This window comes from Scyliorhinus canicula, chromosome 6 (genome assembly GCF_902713615.1).
Source record: "Scyliorhinus canicula chromosome 6, sScyCan1.1, whole genome shotgun sequence".
NCBI lineage: Eukaryota > Metazoa > Chordata > Chondrichthyes > Carcharhiniformes > Scyliorhinidae > Scyliorhinus > Scyliorhinus canicula.
The window spans coordinates 187,390,716-187,411,493 of NC_052151.1; the positions used below are offsets into that span (position 1 = coordinate 187,390,716).

Genomic DNA, 20,778 nt, shown 5'->3' on the forward strand with positions numbered 1-20,778 from the left:
CATCCTCTGATATCTGCTTAACGCTTATTGGTACTACATCTAAACAGGTTACAGAGTAGGCATGTAACTCCTAGCCCAATTCTAACCTCTCTCTCAAACGTTTAGCACAAGCCTGTTAGTGGCAAATTGTCATCTACAACATATATTAGCATATCCCATCTGTTAACCCTTTATGTGGCACCACAGTGTGAGAAGTTGTATATATCTTCCAGGACAGCCTGGGAGAAGCTGGATGCATGAACATTACTGTCACAATCACCTTCACAGACACAGGCAGTGCAATCCTTGATGTTATATTGTGACCGCAGCAGTTGGCAGATTTTAGTTACACCCTCTCAAGTGAAGATGTTGCTCGCTGTAATCTAAGCTGAAGGAATTGTTCCTCAATCACCTTGGGTGGATATCATCTCCTGCCAGGAGCCCTTCCTCTTCCCCCTCCCTCGAGCAGCTTTTCCTGCTCTGTGTGACCTCGAGCCATCCTCCCAGTCATCCTCAATTCCCAGAGGCAAGTCCCTCACATCTAGAAGCAACTTTTTCTAGCACATAGAACATAGAACATAGAACAGTACAGCACAGAACAGGCCCTTCGGCCCTCAATGTTGTGCCGAGCAATGATCACCCTACTCAAACTCATGTATCCACCCTATACCCATAACCCAACAACCCCCCCTTAACCTTACTTTTTTTAGGACACTACGGGCAATTTAGCATGGCCAATCCACCTAACCTGCACATCTTTGGACTGTGGGAGGAAACCGGAGCACCCGGAGGAAACCCACGCACACAGGGGGAGGACGTGCAGACTCCACACAGACAGTGACCCAGCCTGGAACCGAACCTGGGACCCTGGAGCTGTGAAGCATTGATGCTAACCACCATGCTACCATGCTGCCCTCATATTTAAAACATAGTTTTAAATGAACAGAAAAGTACTTCAGCACCAGTGAGATCACTCCGTGTAAGCTATTGAAACTCTTGGTAAATATAAGGAAGTTTTGAATACAACTCCACCAGCAGGCAGAGGAAATAATCCAGTGACTGACTGGGAGGTGAAATGAAATGAAATTCGCTTATTGTCACAAGTAGGCTTCAAATGAAGTTACTGTGAAAAGCCCATAGTCGCCACTTTCCGGCACCTGTTCGGGGAGTCTGGTACGGGAATTGAACCCGCGCTGCTGGCCTGCTTTAAAAGCCAGCGATTTAGCCCTGTGCCAAACCAGCCCCTGCAGTAATTCATGTTGCCTTTGAAAAGCTGGTGTTTAAAGGGAAGGGGCTATTTTGGCCGTTCAATCTAAGTTCTGCAGTGTGGGGCTAAAAGGGGGCATTAGCTGGAGCATGACATGTATAAAATAGCTCTGCTGGCAATACAGCAGTGTTCCACACTGACTGCAACCACTTTAGCAAAGATGGCATTGTGCGCACTTCCCGTAAGAAATGTGTTCCTTGGAGCCCATTTTAAAACGCGAAGAGATGTGCAGTGTTTAAAAAAAAATACAGGTGCTGCCCAGTCCAATTTCTCCTCAAGATTTATTTAAATGTAAAATGAGAGTAAATAATAAGCCTTTGGTCATATTAAAGCAAAATACTGCAGATGCTGGAAATCTGAAATAAAAACAAAGTGCTGGAGACACTCGTCAGGTCTGGCAGCATCTGTGGAGAGAATTGCCCCAAAGCCTTCATCCCCCTCCAACATCACCTTCCCCTGCAATCGCAGAAGGTGCAACTCCTGCCCTTTTACCCCCTCCCCCCCACCCAATCTCACTGCCCAGGGACCCAAACATTCCTTTCAGCTGAAGCAGCATTTCACCAGCACCTCCTTGAACTTGCTCCGCTGTCTTCATTGCTCCCAGTGTGGTCTCCTCTGCATTGGGGAGACTAAATGCAGGCTGGGTGACCGCTTTGAGGAACACCTTCATTCTTTCGTCAGCTAGGCCCCAACCTTCGTCTGGTCTCTTCCCATTTCAGTTCTGCTCCGCACTCTCATGCCCACATATCCATCCTTGGCCTTCTGCAATGCTGCACTGAAGCCCCAGCTCAAACTGGAAGAACAGCATCTCATAGAAACATAGAAAATAGGAGCAGGAGGAGGCCACTCGGCCCCTCATGCCTGCTCCACCATTCATTATGATCATGGATGATCATCCACCTCAGTCATCTGCTCCCGCTTTCCTCCCATATCTTTTGATCCCGTTCGCCCCAAGTGCTATGTCTAACTGCTTCTTGAAAACATACAATATTCTGGCTTCAACTGCTTCCTGTGGTAACGAATTCCACAGGCTCACCACTTCGAAGACAAAGGAATTTTTTCCTCATCTCTGACCCAAATGGTCTACCCCGTATCTTCAGACTGTGACCTCTGGTTCTGAAACCCACCACCAGGAACATCCCTCCTGAATCTACCCTGTATAGTCCTGTTAGAATGTCATAGATTTCTATGAAGACCCCCCCCCCCCCCCGCCCCCCCGTCGTTCTTCTAAACTCCAGCGAATATAATTCTAACCGACTCAATCTCTCCTCACACGTCAGTCCTGACATCCCAGGAAGCACTTAGCAGCCTTCTGGACTCAACATTGAATTCAACAACTGATGCATCAATTGGACACGAGGCGAAGATGTGATCCAAACGATAGGCTTTAATGCACAAGATGTGTGCCCGGAAGCAGACGTACAGAAGAATGGCCGACTGCCGGGGAACATGGGTTCTTATATCCCACCCTGTAGGCGGAGCTACCTACCTCTCAGCCAATCGGCTGAGAGGCACATGACTTACCCGGGCCAATGGGCAGCGAGTCCTCTGCACCAATGGCAGCTCACCTCTGAGGTACCGTAATTCCCCTAGTCATACTACCACAACAACTTTAGACAGCAAACTTGCCCGTCGATCTTAAACCAGACTACCCCCATTTTCTAGTGTCCATTATTTCACAGCTCCCTGGCCTGCCCCAACACAACCGCACCCCTCCCCTACATGGCCACCTGTCACTAGCTGCTCGGTTGCTCCCATTAACACATTCTACCATCTCACCTTTGGACACTATCATTCCTTCATGACACAGTAAGTCGTCTTACAACACCAAGCTAAAATGGGGCTGTTTAGCATACTGGGCTAAATCGCTGGCCTTGAAAGCCAACCAAGGCAGGCCAGCAGCACGGTTCGATCCCCGAATAGGCGCCGGAATGTGGCGACTAGGGGCTTTTCACAGTAACTTCATTGAAGCCTACTTGTGACAATAAGTGATTTTCAATTTCAATTTTTTTTTAAAAGTGCGACAGATTTGTTTGGAATCACTAGCTTTTGGAGCACAGCTTCACTCACCCAATGAAGGAGCTGTTCTCCAAAAGGTAGTGATTCCAAACAAACCTGTTGGACTTTAACCTGGTGTTGACGACTTCTTATTGCGCTCACCACAGTCCAACTCCGGCATCTCCACATTGTTCCTTAATGGCACCGTTAACACTTTGTCTTCTGTCCACATCTCCTTTTCCTGACCTATTCCTGGCCTTCTATTCTGCCCCATCTCCTCCGTCTGCCTTTCCAACTGTATAATTCAATACATTTCTCCAGTTCTGTAGAAGGATAATTTAGATCAGAAATCTGTTTCTCTCCACAGATGCTGCCAGACCTGCTGAGTTTATCCAGCATTTTCCCGTACCAGCCTCCTTGGACAGGCGCCGGAATGTGGCGACTAGGGGCTTTTCACAGTAACTTCATTGAAGCCTACTCGTGACAATAAAGCGATTTTCATTTTCATTTCTGTTTTTATTGAAGTCTTTGTTCATAAGGAAGTTTGGCATGTCAGCTATGAGTCTCACCAAGATGCACCATAGAAAGTATTCTATCCGGTTGCATCACAGCTTGGTATGGATCCTGCTCTGCCTAAGACCGCAGGAAACTACAAAAGGCCATGAATGCAGCCCAATCCATCACGCAAACCAGCCTCCCATCCATTGACTCCGTCTACAATTCCCGCTGCCTCGGAAAGGCAGCCAGCATAATTAAGGACCCCGGACATACTCTCTTCCACCTTCTTCTGTCAGGAAAAAGATACAAAACTTTGAGGTCACGTACCAACCGACAAGAGAACAGCTTCTTCCTTGCTACCATCAGACTTTTAATGGGCCTACCTCGTATTAAGTTGATCTTTGTTCTACAGCCTAGTTATGACTGTAACATTACATTCTCTAGTCTTCTTCCTACCCCATGTACGGTATGTGTTGTCTGTACAGCATGCAAGAAACAATACTTTTCACTGTATACTAATACATGTGACAATAATAAATCAAATCAAATTATATCTACTTGTTTATTTGAGCAGATGAAAAAATATTCTTTTAAAAATGAAGTAACAACCATTGATAAAAAGCAGCTTTCAGTCTCCATGTTCTATCTACATACAAAAATATTGACATTAATATTTTAGATTATTTATCACGCTGTTTAGCTTTTGTTCCTCTACATGGTTCCTTTGGAGCAAGGCCTTTGGCAGAGAACATTATTCCTGCTCGAATGCTGAGAACAAGCAAACGGTTATTTATAAAGTGCCTCGCGTGACCCGAGGACGTCCCAAAGCAGCTCACGGTGTTTGTGAAATGCAGTCATTGTTCTAATGGAGGGATATACACGATTAACAATATCACTCACTGCTCTGGTGCAGCAGGGAATTGTTGACGGATATTTAATATCGGGTCGAATGACCTCCATTGAAGACATTAACGAAGGCTTTCACACTGAGCAAAATACTACCTGCAGGCCCACTGCACTCAGGGTTCCAAATAATACAGAAAACGAGGTTTAAGATCCAAATAATCAGTCATGCCTCAATATTTGGAATAAGTAAGAAGAATAGGTGTTGGGGTCACGCCTTCGGATTTGCTGATTAAAATACAGCATCGTAACTATTGAGACACCGAGACTCACTCCGCCACTCAAGAGGAGATCAGGGGCGGGATTCTCTGTCGGCCAATGCGGGAATCACGAAGAATGATTGGGCGGTGGATTTACGTGGAGGCGGAAATCGTGACCGGTGCCGGGCACCCGACAGAATGCAATGGTCCAGTGCCTCGACAGCAGCGACAATGCGATCCACTCCGCACTTAAACTACACGCCGTCGGCATATCATTAGCCGGCCTGACCCGCTATCCTCCGGGGCCTCCACGATGCTCCGCCTCCGCTGGAGGGAAATACCAATGGCGAGGTTCACTTGCAGTTTTAAACATCGGGAAACAGGCCCCGTGGCTGCTGAAGGAGAGACAGGAGGTAGGACATGCAGAGGCACGGCCGTGGGCTGCTGGTCCTGCTGCTGGCAGGGTTAACTGGGGAGAGGCAGCGAGGGGGGGAGGGTGGTGGTGACCGGGGGATGTGCAGTGAGGTCGGGGTAACCCCCCGCCCCCCCCCGGACCAGGGTCCGCCATCTTGCTGCGCACTCCACTGACCGCCCTCTGTGGCCTGTGGTTGCACAGAGTGGCACTGGCCGTATGTCCCCCCCACCCCACCGACCTCAACATCCTAACGTCCACCTTCTACCTCACCACCCGTGCAGAACACACCCCCCCCCCACCTTCACCAATGTCTCTCCCTCCACTCCCAACTGGCCACCACCCACGGACGGGGCATCACGCGGCCCACCCAAGGCCACTGCCCACAGTAGCCCCCACAGGAGGGTGCCGGCGAGGCCACAGAGGTTACTGCTGGAATGGGTAAAGCCATGGATAGTGTCCTAGGCCTAACCATCTTCAGTTGCTTCATTAATGACCTCCCTTCCATATTAAGGCCAAAAGTGGGGATGTTTACAGATGAATGTAAAATGTTCCGCACCATTCGCAACTCCTGAGATAATGAAGCAGTCCACGTGCAAATGCAGCAAGACCTGGACAAAATCCAGGCTTGGGCTGATAAGTGACAAGTTACATTCACACCGCACAAGTGTAAGGCAATGACCATTTACCACAAGAGAGGATCTAACCACCACCCCTTGACATTCAATGGCATTACCATCGCTGTATCCCCTACAATCAACATCTTCGGAGATACCGTTGATCAGAAACTGAACTGAACTAGCTATCTTAATACTGCGGCTACCAGGGCAGGTCGAAGGCTAGGAATCCAACGGTAAGTAATTCACCACCTGACCCCCCCCAAAGCCTGTCCACAATCTACAAGGCACAAGCCAGGAGTGTGATGGAATACTCTCCACTTGCCTGGATGAATGCAGCTCCAACAACACTCAAAAAGCTCAACATCATCCAGAACTTAGCAGCCCGGTTGATTTCTCCTCCTCCCACCAACATTCAAACCCTCCACCACCGATGAACAGTGGCAGCCGTGTGTACCATCTACAAGATGCACTGCAGTAACTCACCAAGGTTCCTGAGACAGCACCTTCCAAACCCATGACTACCACCATCTAGAAGGACAAGAGCAGCAGATACTTGGGAACCCCACAACCTGGAGGTTCCCGTCCAGTCACTCACCACCACTCACCACTAACTTGGAAATATATCGCCGTTCCTTCAATGTCGCTGGGGCAAAATCCAGGAATTCCATCCCTAACAGCACAGTGGGTGTACCTACACCTCAAGGACTGCAGCGATTCAGGAAAGCAACTCACCACTATCTTCTGAAGGGAAAACAGAGATGAGCAATAAATGCTGGCCTAACCAGCGATGCACACACCTTAAATTGAAAATTAAATGGCGACCATCTCCCTGACAGCAGGGATGGTAGTCGGGGCCAGAGATGCCCATAGTGCCGGGCACCGACAGGGCCAGCAGTGCGGAGGGCAGAGTGATAGGGGGAATGGCCGGGGATGGGGAGCGGGATATGCAGGGTAGGATCTGACCTGGTTGGGCACAGGGATGCGCACCGTGCTAACATGTCTGCCTTTCACCTCCTGCATACAATGGCTATCGGAATCCAACTAGGCATGGTGGCCTTTATCCTGGCTGCTGAAGCCCTGGGGGATGCACTGAGGCTGCTGGAACTGCTCGAGAAAGGCCCTGCAGCGGCGGAGCACTCCCCTGCAGGAGTGGTTTAGCACAGGGCTAAAGAGCTGGCTTTGAAAGCAGACCAAGGCAGGCCAGCAGCACGGTTAAATTCCCGTACCAGCCTCCCCGAACAGGTGCCAGAATGTGGCGACTAGGGGCTTCTCACAGTAACTTCATTTGAAGCCTACTTGTGACAATAAGCGATTTTCACTTTATTAGCACGGGCCCCATCACTTCCTCCTCCCTTGGGGTGCCAAATGACCCTTGTGGCTACTCCTGGCAACAGGGGGGTGTAAGCGGAGCTAATCCCTGAGGTTCCCCTGCCACCTGGCGCTGCCAGTACTGGAGGCCAGCTCTCATCTCAACCAGGGTCTCAATGCTCACGGCCATGGAGCACAGGGAGTGGACCAGCTCCCTCTGGTACTGTACCATATCACCCAGTGAATCGGACACCATTTTGCATGGGAATCGCTCTGCTCGGCGCCAATGTTAGCCCATAATGGTTGACAAATTGCGACAGGACCGGCGCCAATTTTGTTGTCGTAGAAATTCACCGATTCTGGCTCTGCGTCCCTGCCATTCTGTGACTCTCTTCTCTAACTCGTCTCTTTCTCACAACCCACAGAACTATGGAAATGCTGGTCCTTTCTGAGTCGATTCTCCGTTTGGAATCTCCGAGTAAGTAAGTTTCTTCTGTTGTGAGTGCTGAACAGCAAAGTGCGAACCTGCAGACTGCAATCCCAATCTCTAACAGCAGGGGTGATCAAGAGGGGAAGTTACCCAGTCATCCCCTGTGGTGAATGAGAATTCACACGGTATTATAAGTTACCAATGTCACTCTGTTCCCATTGTATATACGTACCGATATTGTAAGTGCAGTTGCACTACCTGACCACCAGGGGAGTAGCTCTGGGAGTACTCGCGAGTTTGTACTGGGCTCCCCCATGGCTCCGCCCAGAACTCCTCCCCCTGGAGCTGCTGTATAAAGATCTGTGCCACAGAGCCAGCCAGCCAGTTCATCGAAAGTTCAACGGCGAACAGGCTGGCTCTGTTGTAAGTATATTAAAACCGTTATTCTAATCCTACAAGTACGTGTCCGTAGAATTGATGGTTCCATCATCCCCATTCTGACCAGGAGTGGCGATGTCCTTGAAAAGAGCCAAGTAAAACTAGCAACCAAAACAGATTCCTTGCTCCCATCGAATCCAAGATACGACTGGATAAGTGTGGTAATCTGGGACAGCAGCCTCACATGGACAGTCGATTCTTCACTGATAATAAATAACACCGAGGATCTCTTCTGTGTCTTGTGTCACTCCAAAAGATGGTAAATACGAGTCACTACAGAATCTTTTCTAACAGGATCACACATCTTTATTCATAGGTAGATTTTTCATAGAATGAAATGGTAACAATTAGATATTAAAGTCTATCCAAAAACACGAGTCAGTTCATAAAAAAAGATTAGATCTTGTCCTGTGAGAATGCATTTAGAAAATGGTAGATAGGATAAATTAATCTTTACAAGATGTACATAGATGCACATACCAATGGAGTCACATTGCACCTCTTGAACACAGACAAAACCAAATTCATCATAATAATAGCATTGCTTTCTGCCCTAAAAATGTTCTCAATTGTTTGTTCTAATCAGAGTCACAGTGCAAATTTATCAAAACAACCTTGCAAGAGATGATGAGCTAATAGTAGATATCAGGACGTCTTGATGTGCAATGGGCCATGTCCCTGCCCCTGGGCCTGGTAGCTCTGGCTTCAAGTCTCTACCCAGGATTTGATGGCCAAGGAAGATGCGTTCATAATGCAGCCAAACCACTTGAGTGACAACCTGCGAATGCTTCCAAACACGCTAATTGCTGGGGGTAAGAGTTGGAGAGACTCCTGGTCAGTCACGATTAATGCAGAGTGACTCCCCACAAGCTACAGGCCCCTGCTGACAGACAAGCGGCCTGTTTCGGGAATTACTAGCTATGGAAACAGATGAAAGTGCATCACTAGCTGTGGGAAGAGAATCGGGAGAGCAGATATCAGCCATTCAAAGAGCAATCAGGAACCATCAGCAGGATTCTCCGCCAGCGGGATTCTGTTGCGCCGGCAGCGCACCCGCGTTTTCCGGGCATCGTGGGGTGGCCACCATGGGAAATCCCATTGGCAGGAGGTGAGGACAGAGAATCCCGCTGCCTCCGAGGGCGTGCTGCTGAGGAGCACGTGGCTGGCAGACTGGAGAATTCCGCCCCATATAAGTAGGATACTGACTCATAACAACATCGAAATGAAAATGCTCACACATTAAGATTCTTTACCCCGTCCACTGGATGTGTCTCCTCAAGGAAATACGTTGGACGGAATTCTCCGCTCCCGGGAAAAATCGGGAGGGCCATCGTGAACTTGGCCTTGGAGGCCGCACCTCGGCCCCTATTCTCCCCTCCTAGCGGGGCTAGGAACGGCGCTCCGTAACTCTCGGCCGCCGGGCGGCGCGCCGAGAGTGACGCGATGGCAGCACCTATGTGATGTCAGTTGCGCATGCGCAGGTTGGCCGGCTCCAACCCGTGCATGCGCGGCTGACGTCACGACGGCTGTCAGCTCGAACCCGCGCATGCGCGGTGGCCGTCTTTCCCTTCAGCCGCCCCGCAAGACGTGGCGGCTTGATCTTGTGGGGCGGCGGAGGGGAAATAGTGCGTCTGATTGAGACGCCGGCCCGACAATTGGTGGGCACCGATCGCGGGCCTGTCTCCTCCCGAGCACAGTCGTGGTGCTCATTCCCGACCAGGCCCCCTACAAGCCCCAAAACGGGCATCTCACGGCGATTTCAGGACTGCAGCAACCAGTTGTGGTTGCCGCTGTCGTGAAACGGTCGTGAATGGCAGGCTGCTCAGCCCATCTGTGTCGAAGAATTGCCGGTTGCCATGAAAAACGGCGAGCACCGATTCTTCTGAGCAGGAGGTGGGAGAATCGCGGGGGGCGCCAGGGGGTCATGAAATTAGTCGGGGGGCCCTCCCGCGATTCTCCCACCCGGCGTGGGGAGCGGAGAATCGCGCTCGTTGGCTTTTAATGAATGGATAAGGTCCATTTTATGTATGATTTTGAAAAAATTAAAAGTTGGAGTTAAAGGAAGAAACAATGGATAAAGTAACAAATTATTGTGTCAGCCCATCAATCATTGTGAGTTTCTTTACTGCACGTTCTTAGAGGATGTCTGAAAAGGTCAGCTAACCGCCATAGGCAAGGTGGACAGGTTGATTCAGAATTAGCAGCTGGAAAGGCACTGCCAATGGTGCCTAAACAGACCGGGGGAGGGACCAGGTCTGGGCGACCGGCATCGAAAGGCGTTGACACTGTTTGTAGTTCTGCATATGAAATCGATAAGGCCAATCAAGCCTTGGTGCCTTATCTTGGATGCTCAGATAGTGAACGACCTGCTTTGCCTAATGCTTGTGCAGAAAATTCAATTGGCCGTCATTTCGTCTGTAACCTAATCTATGCTGAAATGTTTGTGTTAATTGAAGTGGTTTTCTGAGTGCTCAGTGACTGGAGAAGAAGGATCAGGTCGTGCCAGTCCCTGATGAGAATCCAACGTCAGCATTCCAGATGCTCTTGGCATGCTCTTTGAGATGACAGAATGCAGGCTAAGCACCCCTGGGAGTTGTGTGTAAGAGAAAGACAAGTGAGATGCTTTTTTAATCTCTTACTCTGTATTCCCAGCAACAAGATGTGCAATTATCAAAACCTTGGGATGGACTTCGACTGGAGCAAAACTTCTAAGTGACTGTGACTGGCTTCAACACCTTTCTCAGGGCGGCCATTTTAATGAAGCCTGGATTGCGTTTGCAAACAACATGCATTTATATAGTGACTTTCAGTGCAGCAAAACATCCCAGGCTGTTTCGCACGAGTGTTATCAAACAATTTTTGACACAGAGTCACATGACTGGGTATTAGTCAAAAAGCTAGCTCTTAAAGGAGGGAGACTGAGTAAAGAGGTTTGGGGTGTGGAGGTGGCAGGGGTACAATTCCAGTGCTTGGGGCCTAGGCAGGCCTCATCACCAATGCTGGAGCAACAATATGAGATTGTCAAGAGGCCAGTATTGGAGGATCGCAGAGATTGCCGGGAAAAGGTACCGATGTAGGTCAGCGAGAATAGAGACAATGGGTGGTACTTTTTATGGACCTCTTTCAACTAATGCAGAGGGGAAATGTCGGATTGGGACTGTCTGATGACAGTGGATGGCCTACCTAACCAGCAGTTGAAGGAACTTGTTTTTCAAAACAATCATTGACAAGAAAGAAATTAAAGTGGAGAATGGTCGAAACAAGAAGCAGGACAGATTTGTGAGGGAATGACAAATGGCACACAGCACGTGTCACCAGGGGCAAGGAAGAGCGACCAACACTGACAGTAAATTACGTCAGGAACTCAGAAAATAATACGCCAAATAAGCATCCCTAATTGCCCTTGAGAAGGTGGCAGGGAGCTGTGTTCTTGAACTGATGAGGTAGAGTATATTCCAATTCTCTTCCTGCACCTGTGATGCACTGAGGCAGATTTTGTTCTGTTTCCACAGCTAGTTATTCCCAAAACAGGTCACTGACCTCAACCTGTTTGACCACGTTATGAAGACACTTTCCTTGGCCATCAATTCCTGGGGTGGGACTCAAACCCAGAGTTACTGACTCAGAGGTAGGGATACTCGCCACTGCACCACAAGATGATGGGAGTATAGTATATGCTACATATATACTATTTCAATATGTTTTTAATTTGCTTCAATTGAGGAAAAATCCGTTTACTCAAGAGTGGCTGGAATGTGGAATGCACTATCACAAGGAATAGTTGAGGTGACTAAGTAGGCATAGCTAAGGGGAAGCTCGGTGAGCACAAGAGAGGGAGAAAAGAGTAGAATGATATACTGATGGGGTTAGATGTCGAGTGGTGGGAGTACATTTGCGTGGAGCATAAACGCTGGCATCGACCAGTTGGGCTGAATGGCCTGTTTCTGGACTGTACGTTCTATGTCATTCCAAAAAGCATTCCCCGTTCTCTACCAATGGAGCTTCTCGGTTAGTCACCAGAATGTATTTTGCTGTCAAGCAAGCATCTGGCTCAGTGGCAGCATTCCCGGCTCTGGGTCAGAAGGTGTGCGGTTCAAACCATGTTCTGAACAAGCGGAGACTGAAGCTCCGACCAGGAATTCTGGATTGCCATCAACTCTGGTCTGGTGGCTGTGCGTGTGGATGGCCCGACTTCCCCTCGCTGTATTGGAGCGGAGCGGCGTAAAAACCATAGCAGTAACTCTAACGGTGGGTGTAGTGATGGGTACGGACATTGGGAGGCACGTTCATGCCATGGGCTGATAATCAGCCTGCATATCTTTTCGATATTTCGCCATGTTCTTCGAGCCAAGAGAACAAAAGGTTCAAAAAACACCAAAACCTCTCTGTTTCTTTCACGCCGTGCTTGGGAGATTTCTTCCCCCGATGCACGGTTTATGTTCCCATGTTTTACTTTTTAAAGTATGCTATGCTTCGGATAAAACTTCAATCTTGTCAGCGTGGGTGCTGCCTCCTTTTCGGGATCTTCACCTTTCACTTTGCTTTCGAACAACAACATCAGCTGTAGGCCAACAGTGCCTTATGAAAATGGTTGACAAGGTGGATGTGGAGAAGAGGTTTCCACATGTGGGGGAGACCAAAACTAGGAGTCATAAAATTAACAGTGTCGTGAATGAATCCAATGAGGAAAACGCAGGAAATGTCTTTACTCAAAGGGTGAGAATGTAGTTCTCATTGCCACTAGTTGTGGTTGGGGTGAACAGCGTAAATACATTTCAAGAGAAGCGAGATAAGCACATGAGGCGGTAAACAATTTTTCTTTCCCAATGAAGCGGCAATTTAGCGTGGCCAATCCACCTTTCGTGCGCATCTTTTTGGGTTGTGGGGTGAGACCCACGCAGACACGGGGAGAATGTGCAAACTCCACACAGACAGTGACCCAGGGTTGGGATCAAACCCGGGTTCTTGGTGGCGTGAGGCAACAGTGCTAGCCACTGTGCCACCATGCCGCCTCTTGGCAGTAAGGAATTAAACAGTAGTTACAGTGCCGAAACTGGCCATTCAGCCCATCTCCACTCGAGCCTCCTCCCAGAATCGTTCATCAAACGCCATCCCATGGAGACCCCAAGAGCCCTAAGGGTACTATCTCGGAGGAGGAAGCACTGGAGGCCAACCCAGGGCCGGCCACCAAGGAGACGACGGCGGTCTCCAAATCCTTCTCTTCCTTTCTCTGTCATGCACTTGGCTAGCTTCCCCTTAAAGGCACCTATACTATTATCCTGAACCACTCCACATGGGAGTAAAGAACAGAAGGACTGGGGTAAATGAGGCTGGGAGGAAGCTTGGGTGGAGCTTAAACACCAATACTGACCAGTTGGGCCGAATGGCCAGTTTCTCCGCTGTCCATGCTACGTTATTCTACTGAATTCCGAGAAAGCCCTGATTATCTGATTCCATCACAGGCGGAGTATTTGATATACAAACAAATCAATCAGACTTCTTGTACCTTTGGATACTGTTTAACCGGAATCAGCACTCTCTCAGCAAGTTTAATGTTTTTGTTGCTGATAACATCCAGGTATTGCTTCTCTTCCTCACTTTTTGTGCTGTCGTCCTGGGATTGTTCAATTTCTGTAAAGAGATCAAAATATATCAAATTTAATGAAGCAATTGGTGAGGTAATTAAAAGGTCGATTCAATAAACAGCATGCTGCTTCAATCAGAGGCCGGACAATTCCACTTTGTCCTGCAGGTCGCAGTTTCACAAAAGTATTTTCTTTTTATTTTCCTTTACATTTTTCTGGTATATGGATTAAGGGCTAAGGAGGAGTTGTGTTTAATTTCTAACTATTTCAGAGTGGATTTTCTAATGCTGTGGCAACTGTATGCCCAGAACCTGGGTAATCACACCACTCAGAATGAGGCCACTCAACCCATCATACCTTTCAGAAAGCTATTCAATTAGTTACCACCACTCCTCTCCAAAACATTCTCGTTTCCCCATTGCCCTGAAAATCCTTCCCTTTCAAGAATATTCCCAATTCCGTGAGGCACAGTCCAGACCGTATGCAGCCTATCCCAATGAGATAACTCACTCCTGACCCAGTACTGGGTGCCAATGAAATGGAAACCATCCTTCCCACAGCACTCCTTTGGCCCCATGTTGACTTTCCAGTCTGCAGAGATAATAATCCCAAGATTATTACCCCTGACTTTAACGCAGACAGCCTTGAGGGGGTTGGGGAATTCCTACCAGGACTCCTTTACAGGGTAAGGTAAAGGTAAAGTCACTGTGGTCCCAGATGACTATAGGCTGCTTTCCCCTTTGAAGGGGAGAGCTGACTGGTGTTGGTTTAACCTGGGGATCACCACACTTCAGGCGAGGGGCAAGGTTGAAACTTAGGGCGCTGCTGTGGAAATCACTACATAAATAAAGCTCCCACATGGTGTGATTGGAGCAGCCAACTGAAAAAATGGCCTGAATTTCCATCCTTTTACACCTGAATCACACTGGTCAAAATAATCCTACCGAGTGATTGGAAATCCTGCCCTCTCGTTGCCTTCCAACTCTAGTGGTTGGCACTGCTAAATGTATGTATGCCACACCTGGCGAGAACAAAAACGTCTAGTGTTAAATAAGGAGCTCAGGGTCAAACTTGACAAGGAACATAGCTTTAAATAAAGGCACCTTCAAATCAAAGGTGTAGCAATGGGTACCCGCATGGGTCCTAGCTACGCTTGCCTTTTTATGGGGTATGTGGAACATTCCTTGTTCCAGGCCTACCCAGGTCCCCTCCCACAACTCCTTTACCGTTACATTGATTACTATTTTGGTGCTGCGTCATGCTCTCGTCCGGACGTGGAAAAATTCATCAACTTCGCTTCCAGTTTCCACCCCTCCACGTGGGTCACCTCCACGTCGGCCATCGCGGAGGCTGATGCCGGTAAGGGAGGTGGTTTACTTCATGCCGGTGGGACCGGCATAACAGCAGCCGGACTTTGGCCCATCGCGGGCCGGAGAATCGCCGGGGGGGGGGGTTACCCGCCGACAGGCGCGGCGCGATTCCCGCCCCTGCCGAATATCCGGTGCTGGAGAATTCGGCAGCCGGCAGGGGTAGGATTCACACGGGCCCCCGCCGATTCTCCGACCCGGCGGGGGGTCGGAGATTCCAGTCTCCGGTATCCTCTGCACTTTTTGCTTTACCACTCATCGTAGTGTCGTCTGCAAACTTGGTTTAGCTCACTCAGCTAAATCGCTGGCTTTTAAAGCAGACCAAGCAGGCCAGCAGCACGGTTCGATTCCCGTACCAGCCGCGCCGGAATGTGGTGACTAGGGGCTTTTCACAGTAACTTCATTGAAGCCGACTTGTGGCAATAAGCGATTTTCATTTCATTTCATTGCCTTTGGGCCCCAACTCCAAATCATCTATGTAAATTGTGAACAGTTGTGGGCCCAACACTGAACCCTGTGGGACACCACTAGCTACTGATTGCCAACCAGAGAAACACCCATTAATCCCCACTCTTTGCTTTCTATTAATTAACCAATCCTCTATCCATGCTACTACTTTACCCTTAATGACATGCATCTTTATCTTAAGCAGCAACCTTTTGTGTGGCACCTTGTCAAAGGCTTTCCGGAAATCCAGATATACCACATCCATGGGCTCTCCGTTATCTACCGCACTGGCAATGTCCTTTAAAAATTCCACTGAATTAGTTAGGCAAGACCTGACCTTTATGAACCCATTCTGCGTCTGCCCAATGGGACAATTTCTATCCAGATGCCTCGCTACATCTTCCTTGATGATAGATTCCAGCATCTTCCCTACTACCGAAGTTAAGCTCACTGGCCTATAATTACCCGCTTTCTGCCTACCTCCATTTTTAAACAGTGGTGTCACGTTTGCTCATTTCCAATCTGCCAGAACCACCCCAGTGTTGAGTGAATTTTGGTAAATTATTACTGGTGCATTTGCAATTGCCCTAGCCATCTCTTTTAGCACTCTGGGATGCATTCCATCAGGGCCAGGAGACCTGTCTACTTTTAGCCCCATTAGCTTGCCCATCACTACCTCCTTAGTGATAACAATCCTCTCAAGGTCCTCACCTGTCATAGCCTCATTTCTATCAGTCACTGGCATGTTATTTGTGTCTTCAACTGTGAAGACCGACCCAAAAAACCTGTTCAGTCCCTCAGCCATTTCCTCATCTCCCATTATTAAATCTCCCTTCTCATCCTCTGAAGGACCAATATTTACCTTAGCCACTCTTTTTTGTTTTATATATTTGTAGAAACTTATTACCTTACTCTTCTTTATAGCTTTTTTAGTAGATTTCTGTTGCCCCCGAACGATTTCCCAGTCCTCTAGTCTCCCACTAATCTTTGCCACTTTGTATGCTTATTCCTTCCATTTGATACTCTCCCTTATTTCCTTAGATATCCACAGTCGATTTTCCCTCTTTCTACCGCCCTTCCTTTTTGTTGGTATAAAACTTTGCTGAGTACTGTGAAAAATCGCTTGGAAGGTTCTCCACTGTTCCTCAAACGTTTCACCATAAAGTCTTTGCTCCCAGTCTACCGTAGCTAGTTCTTCTCTCATCCCATTGTAATCTCCTTTGTTTAAGCACAAAACACTAGTGTTTGAATTTACCTTCTCACCCTCCATCTGTATTTTAAATCCCACCATATTGTGATCGCTCCTTCCGAGAGGATCCCTAACTATGAGATCATTAATCAATCCTGTCTCATTACACAGGGCCAGATCTAAGACTGCTTGGTCCCTCGTAGGTTCCATTACATGCTGTTCTCGGAAACTATCGCAGATACATTGTAACTGCTGTACCATTTCTCCATGCATCAGTTATTTCTTTGTTTATTGCCTGCCCCACCATAATGTTACGATTTGGTGGCCTATACACTACTCCTATCAGTGACTTTTTCGCCTTACTATTCCTGATTTCCACCTAAATGGATTCAACCTTATCCTTCACAGCACCGATGTCATCCCTTACTATTGCCCGGATGTCATCCTTAAATAACAGAGCGATACCACCTCCCTTACCATCCACTCTGTCCTTCCAAACAGTTTGATACCCTTGGATATTTAACTCCCAGACTTGACCATCCTTTAACCATGTTTCAGTAATGGCCACTAAATCATAGTCATCGTGTCCAACCTTCTCGCAGAGAGCCATCCAGCTAGCCGGTTGTGCTGGAAAACCTCGCTCAGCACACTCAGCCTGAGCCACAGCAGGACTCCCTCATCCCCAGATCCCTGCTGGCAACATTAGGGACACTGTGCTCAGGTACCCTTCCCTGATCCTGGTTGTGAGGATATCGCCAGTGCTGAAGACCAGCTCTTGAGTGTTTGATTGTTGCTGCTGCCTCTATGGTGCTGACACTTCTAGAATTCAGGCAAACTGCTCAGGCTTCAATGTCTGATTGAAATGCAATGCAATGATCAACGTCTGAGACTTGGCTCGCAAACCCATGAGAAGCCACTTGAGCTCTTTTGAAATCCAACCAATCAAACAAAAGTAAACAAATTAAGGGGCAAACTAAAACAAAGATCAACTGAAACTTTAAAAACTTTTAAAAATGTGATCATCCCATCTCTCAAGCATCCAGACCCTGTGGTGCTACCGGGCACGGAAGACCTCGATGGTGCCCGTGAACACTGCATGCTCCCTCTCCAGGACATCCTGCCGCAAGTTAAGCCACGAAGGCGGAGGGGGGGGGGGGGGGGGACAGTTGGATTGGATGAGTTGTGAAATGCTCTCACAACTAACAAGGCCAATTAGCAATAGCCTTCAGCTGTGAAGCTAGAGGCTGCTCACAGTCAAAGGGAGTTATCGGGACCTTCAGCAGATAAGCAAGAAGAGAGCAGGGCTTTGTCACGTAAGTGTATGGTTGGACAGACAGGCACCAGCTGTAGTTGCCCCTGTTGTGGGTATCCACAATACTTAACGATGGCTTGAAGGCCTTACAGATGAAAAGCCCCTCACCCCCTCCCCCCACTCCCCCTCCCCAGTCCAGGGGTAACCCCCGACCTGCAACGCGTCAGCCTCCCGATCAACCCTGATGCCCCAAGGGATCCTCCACCCCAAACACCACCACCCCCACCCCTGTGCGCTGGGGTGCACTTGAGCTGTGTACCCAAAAATGGAAATGGCTCCTCACCGCCGCAGTCCCTCTCAGCAGCCGTTGTGCCAGCTTCACGTTTTTAAAAAGGAGTACCAAACGACACCCGCGTGATTTCTCACTGGGGAGCCGATTAATTCCCAGGAGACCATTGCGATCGACTTCAATCTCGCTCACGAGATGGAAATGCTCCACAAATTTGAGGCATGATCCCGAATCTGGCCACTATGAGCAGGCTGCTTAGAGGGCACGAGTCTTGAATTTGGCTTTTTCCACACTGGGCGCAATGCAGTAGTTAAATCTACGCCCCAGATTTCATGAATTGAATTTAATTTCCAGCACTCTTGTGATGGGATTTGAACCCACGTCCCCAAAGCATTAGCCTGAGCCTCTGGGTTGCCTAATCTTGTGATATTACCACTACGCCACCATCTCCCCTCAAGTGAAAGAAGTCCAGCGTTGAGGTAGGGCTCCCACACTTTCAAGTGTGTGCGTTTTTCATATCGATGGTTCCTAATCTCAGTAATGACGGTTGACACGTAAATACACAGCTGACCTGTGTAATAGTGTTTGCCGTGTGCAGAAATCATTGATGTTTGAACAGATCTACTTTGCTGTGACATGGACCCAATGTAGGGGAATGGCCTGCGCAGGAAAAATCATTGTTCTGCACATAGTTGACTGCAATATAAATATTCATTACACTTAATTGTTTAAAAGCGCACGCTGATGGGTAAAAATTAAAGTAAATCTAATCAGAAAAGTTAATTACTATTTTATCATCTGCAAGAGCAGTAACTGGTTTCTACTTTATTCCACTCTGAGTGCATACGGATTTGATAATGAGTATGGGTGTAATTATACTGTAATTATTGACACGTTATTAAGCGAATAAATTGCAAAATCAAGCAAAGCAATAGCGATAACCAGAAAGCAATTTATCATTTTCTTTAAAGCTGACCTCTCGCAGTCAGAGGTGATCGTTTTTTTTAAGCCAAACAACGCAAACTAATTCAAATGAATAAACAGAGGAGCAAAAATGGAAATCAGTATGACGACTTCTCAAGACAAGGGTAAAACTTACACGTAATAATTAAGTCTTTGATCTGGGACTTAATTATTCACTGTAATTTGTGTCACCAATGGATGACATGGTATTTGAGATAATTAAATCACCAGTCGGCTCAGTAAGTGCCAGTGGATGGTTGGTTATTGTAAGTTGCCGGAGGTTTGCTGGGTAGGTTTGGTTGTGTGTTGTCATGCGTTACTACAGTTAATCCTGTATGACGGCAATCTGCTCCATTTCAGGCGTGTGAATAATCGGCAATGCCGCTGAAAGCCTTTGAAGACTATGTGCGGAGAAAATCACCAGTCTGCTCCATTTAATTGACACGCTCAGCTCGAGAAACACCGCCTCATTCTTTTTTTCCCTGATGAGATGCTTTGCAAACTTACAGCCTCAAAATCAAGCTCAACAGGTCAATATCAGAACCACCGCCGCCACCTTTTCAGATAGTGGTTACCGGCAATGGTTCTGTCATATACCTTCCCTGGACACATCACTGTTTCACTACCTGTCCTATTGCCATCTTCTTTCACCTTCTGTTACAGACAGGAGTGAGATGATAGGCGTAGTTCTCACACTTTCTATTTCTCCACTGACCAAAGTCAGATGTGCCTTTAAAAAAGAAGTGTTTTTTTCACTGTCATGTGAGTGCTGTAGCTGTCAACAGCAGAAAGATGACAGGTTTTCTTGTACAGTTTTAGGAAGGATGCTACATGTTTATTATTTAACACTCAAATCTATTTGCAACTACACCCACTCACATAGTATCACACACACACACACATGCACGTAGGCCTTCAGGTTTCCAAAATTTGTACTTTTTCCGAGTTGGTTGTGAGTTCTTTGCCTCCCCAGTCGCGTGTTTCTCAGTGGCGCGATGTCGCGGACAGCAGGATTCCCCGATCCCACAGCTGGACAATGGGATTTTCCAATTGTAAGCACCTCATGCTGCCGGTTAACCCGCAGGCAGGGGGTGCGCTGCTGGTGGAATGGAAAATCCCACCATCGGAGAATTTACGATGTCTTGAAACCTTGCAGTCCTGGATTTCGTTTTGGTCCATTGAAGAATAGAGGCTGAGATTCACAAAACTGTGTTTAGAAAACTGGCTGCTCCCCTGAGTTAATGGATACCTGCTAGAAAAATGAACAATCCTACTCCCCCTTTGGCATCTGCCTCGACCTGACAATCAAAAAGCTTTTAAGAGGCAATGGTGCATGAAATTGAATGTAAGCAATGCAGTTCAAAGCTTTTAGAGCTCTCGGCATGCAAACACGTTTCAATACTTTAAAGGGAAACAAAAGTGACTGTGAGAAAGCACTTCAAAGATTTCTACCACATTAAAGGGATTAACTTGACCTTAATCTCACAGGTCTTTGAACTTGACATACTGACAGATGGTTTAAAGGGTTCAGAGCTGCAGATGTGAACACTTTCACTTTATTATCAGGTAACTAATTTTGAGATACTGACTGACTGTTTAAAATGTTAAATGCTGCACAGCAGCCAAACGACGC

General features: G+C 47.8%; 1 protein-coding gene across 3 annotated transcripts in view; it reads right to left on the minus strand.

Moving 5' to 3' along the window:
- khdrbs2 (KH domain containing, RNA binding, signal transduction associated 2) overlaps positions 1-20,778 on the minus strand; it is a 907,500-nt gene that overhangs the window by 713,759 nt on the left and 172,963 nt on the right. For all 3 annotated transcript variants that reach the window (XR_005461061.1, XR_005461060.1, XM_038800664.1), the window contains exon 2: positions 13,560-13,684. Coding sequence is in view for 1 of the 3 variants with exons in the window: in XM_038800664.1 (XP_038656592.1) it covers positions 13,560-13,684 (125 nt within the window). In the remaining 2 variants the exon portion in view is untranslated. The remainder of the gene's footprint in view (positions 1-13,559; positions 13,685-20,778) is intronic.